This window comes from Strongylocentrotus purpuratus, unplaced genomic scaffold (assembly GCF_000002235.5).
Source record: "Strongylocentrotus purpuratus isolate Spur 01 unplaced genomic scaffold, Spur_5.0 spur5_scaffold_14, whole genome shotgun sequence".
In the NCBI taxonomy this organism is placed as follows: Eukaryota; Metazoa; Echinodermata; class Echinoidea; order Camarodonta; family Strongylocentrotidae; genus Strongylocentrotus; species Strongylocentrotus purpuratus.
In genome coordinates, this window is record NW_022145599.1 from 19,730,831 (window position 1) to 19,734,922 (window position 4,092).

The following is a 4,092-nucleotide window of genomic DNA, read 5'->3' on the forward strand; positions in this document are numbered from 1 at the left end:
ATGGAGTAAAATGAACTTGCTCTGACAGTTTCTTATGCTGCTCATTAGAAGTTTTTCTAAGTCCGAATATATATATATAATTATAATTTATACTTATATATTTGTAATGAACGTTTTTACATTTAGGTCAAAGGTAAAAACCTTTTTGATAAAGACAGAGGTGAATATCTAATAACATGTAACCATCCGAAACCAAAGGCTATCAAGAGGTGGCAACATGGAGTGAAACAGAATTTAAAAAAATCAGGTTGCTCATTAGAAGTAGAAGAAAATCAAGTTGTTTAGAAGCACTTCCCTTGGACGATGGATGGACCGGACTCATTGTATTCCTGCTTGCTGATCCAAATCTGTTGGAAGGTTGTTTAGAAGCACTTCCTGTGGACGATGGATGGACCAGACTCATCGTATTCCTGCTTGCTGATCCACATCTGTTGGAAGGTGGAGAGAGAGGCAAGAATGGAGCCTCCGATCCATACAGAGTATTTCCTCTCAGGAGGAGCGATGATCTTGATCTTCATGGTTGGTGGGGCAAGGGCGACAATCTCTTTCTGCATCCTGTCAGCGATTCCTGGGAACATGGTGGAGCCTCCGGAGAGAACGGTGTTGGCGTATAGATCCTTACGGATGTCAACATCGCACTTCATGATGCTGTTATAACAGGTCTCATGGATTCCAGCAGATTCCATTCCAATGAAAGAGGGCTGTAAGAGGGTCTCTGAGCAACGAAATCGCTCGTTGCCGATGGTGATGACCTGTCCGTCGGGAAGCTCGTAGCTCTTCTCGAGGGAGGAGGATGAGGCAGCAGTTTGCATCTCCTCCTCAAAATCAAGAGCTACGTAGCAGAGCTTCTCCTTTATGTCACGGACGATTTCACGCTCAGCTGTAAGAGATAATAATGGATGCAGTCACATATCAATTGCAGACAAATTGTAAAATGTGAAGATAACAATGAAATGTGTTGAAACCTCCGGGACTTAGAGGGGTATTTTGTTATTAATTATTATCGATCTAATCAGATATTCCTTTGTCAAAAGGATTTGAACAAGCAGTAAAAAAAAATGAACATGCAGGTGTTGTGGTCTGCGGCTTAAAGATAACGAGATGTGAGGTTTTGAATTCCAACCCGAGACGACTGGCCTTTGGTAAGACATTCATCTGTTTACATTAGTATTCTAATATTATAATTATCCCTATTTTAATTATCATCATTAGTATTGCTATTATCATTATCATGTCTTACCAGTGGTGGTGAAAGAGTAGCCACGCTCGGTAAGGATCTTCATCAGGTAATCGGTAAGATCACGTCCAGCCAAGTCCAGACGGATGATGGCGTGGGGGAGGGCGTAACCCTCATAGATTGGTACAGTGTGTGAAACACCGTCGCCAGAGTCGAAAACGATACCAGTGGTACGACCAGAGGCGTAGAGGGAAAGCACGGCCTGGATGGCGACGTACATAGCGGGCGAGTTGAAGGTCTCAAACATGATCTAACAAAAGAAGTTGGGGTAATAAATCAATGCGATAAGTTACAATATATTTATAAGCAAATATTTTTTTGAATTAAGAATAAACTCTAGGGATTATAAACTGGGCAAATTCAACTTTTTTATCTGAATGTTCGCGATTTTGTACTCGTAGTCCGTATCAGCTTTTATTTTCACTGCAGTAAAGAAACGAAAAGGTTTTCATAGCATTTTATGGACTTTAAAAAAGAAAAACGATATTTTAGATTGGTCAGGGAGAGCGATATGTCGGTCGTGTGGGGGTATCCGACTAGTTGTCGTCGCTTATGTAGGCTATTGGTCACGTGGGCTATCTGTAGCCGTTGTTCATTTCATTCCTGCCAAAATGGCACTTAAAGGTACTACTGTATGTCCCATTTGCAGGCCAAACAAATGAAAAGATTAAATTCCAACTGCATTTGAAGGAAAAAAACTAAGTTAGAAGTTCCTTCGAAACGAAAGGATTAAAAAGGGCTTTTAGTGGGAAAATAACTACATGTTACCATTAGTTATCGAATCGAGTTAAGTAATTGCGATCACCTAAGTAATAGTTTCATTTTCAGACCCTTTCACCGAATGGTCGTACGTTTTGTGCTGTACAAGTATTCAATCAGTTTAATTTTGGCCGTCACAAATAGTGGGTTATTGATGTAGACAAATGCTCATGTACCTGTTAAAGCTAAATGTATGTATGTTATTACAATAAAGAAAAATAGATGTCAGTAAGTCTGACAGTGAAGTCTAGAAGATAAACGGGTTTCCTTGCATAATTCGAATAATACGACATTGCTAATGTTTAGATTTCATAGATAGGACATACATGACAAGTCATATTCATAGTTCCTGCAAAGTTCTACAGAATCTGATGTTGGGTGCAAAAGAGACATAGTATCTTTAAGGAATGTTTTGCAATTCCGCACTATATCCTTACCTGTGTCATCTTTTCCCTGTTGGCCTTAGGGTTGAGGGGGGCCTCTGTCAGAAGGACGGGGTGCTCCTCTGGAGCGACACGAAGCTCGTTGTAGAAGGTGTGATGCCATATCTTCTCCATATCGTCCCAGTTGGTGACGATACCGTGCTCAATAGGGTACTTCAGGGTGAGGATACCTCTCTTGCTCTGTGCTTCGTCTCCAACGTAGCTGTCCTTTTGTCCCATACCAACCATGACACCCTGGTGACGGGGCCTGCCAACGATGGATGGAAAGACAGCCCTTGGGGCATCGTCTCCGGCGAATCCGGCCTTCACCATTCCGGACCCGTTGTCGACGACAAGAGCGGCAACATCATCGTCACACATGATGATTGAATTTCGTTTTCCTGTCCTGAATATGAGAAAAACATACCCAGAGAAATATTAATTTTAGTGTCTTTGTTTGCAGACTAGTTAATTCGGGGTGGTGGATTTGGCATAGGTCTGTTTTCCTTTCAAACGGTCTAAAAAACTTTCATACAACCAACAAAATTCACGACAAAGTGGGATTATAATTATGTCTGATAATTCTATCCCCGTGAAACATGTTGTCCTATTTGAACTCCCCGACTATTAATATATCAACATTTGGAATTGATTCATGTTTACTGGCACAGACCAGCGTTAGGCTATTTGACATTCTCATTTTAACATTCTTAAAATCAAAGCTATCCCTAATGCCCGAGTTACATGAATTGAGTTGATGGCGCATAAGAAATTTGTCAATACTTCTTGGCTCAGCCCCTCAAAATACATGGCTCATGACGCCGCCTATTGGTGGATTGGGCGCTACAAGAAAGTACGGGGACAAGAAAATTGTTATCGCTTTAACTCTTACTGTACTGGGCTATTTTGAGCACCTCGTGACTGGGGGAGGGGGGCTGGGAGGCCCCCCCCCCCATGATCTCGGCCGTCGAAAGTCCGATGAACACGAAAATATGCATGTTTGTAGATATTTACGTAAGGAACAAGATGGTATAATTAGTTTTATCCTAATATGCACATTTTTGTCGTAATAGCCTTATTAATTATGCAAAATGCTAATTTTAAGCATTTTACAGAAAACTCTACATATTTGTCTGTAGACTTGTGAAGAATTTTTTAAAATGTATTGAATAAATGTTTCCTTCATCTCAAATTCATGAGGTTACATTATTTGTATGATATTTGAAAATGTATAGGTTAATTTGCATAAATTATGAATACGCATTCATGAATATCAAATCTGGAAATATACAGGGAACTAGAATCATTACAAAAATTGTCAGACTCCATTTTTTGAATGTTAATTGAAACTCATTATTCATTTGAAACTTCTTTTCTAACACAAAATAGTTATTTTTATGTAATTAACAATGATATTTGATGCGATTTTCAAATATCATTTATTTCCTTTTGTATTTTTTAATTTTTTTTAATTTCTTATTATATCTATTGTTTTATTTCTACTGTATTCTTTTGTTCTGGAATACATCAAGTTACTTTGAGAAACATATAAAAGCAATTTGATATCAATTCATATCTCCCACACTTAGGAAGAAATATATAAACCTGTATTCACATTTCTGCTTGTACACTGTCGCTCATATGGTTGGAATATTTTTGTTTTACCCCAATTTA

General features: G+C 39.0%; 1 protein-coding gene across 2 annotated transcripts; it reads right to left on the reverse strand.

Annotated features, from left to right (window-relative positions):
• Positions 1–252: 252 nt before the first annotated feature.
• On the reverse strand, positions 253–2,846 carry cyiiib (cytoskeletal actin CyIIIb). 2 transcript variants are annotated; one of them, XM_030983881.1, is made up of 4 exons: positions 2,434–2,846; positions 1,241–1,487; positions 377–880; positions 253–295 (listed from the first exon to the last, which is right to left on the reverse strand). In XM_030983881.1, the coding sequence occupies exons 1-4, from the start codon at positions 2,797–2,799 to the stop codon at positions 282–284; spliced, it is 1,131 nt and encodes a 376-aa protein (XP_030839741.1). In that variant the 5' UTR covers positions 2,800–2,846; the 3' UTR covers positions 253–281.
• Between the last annotated feature and the right edge of the window lie 1,246 nt (positions 2,847–4,092).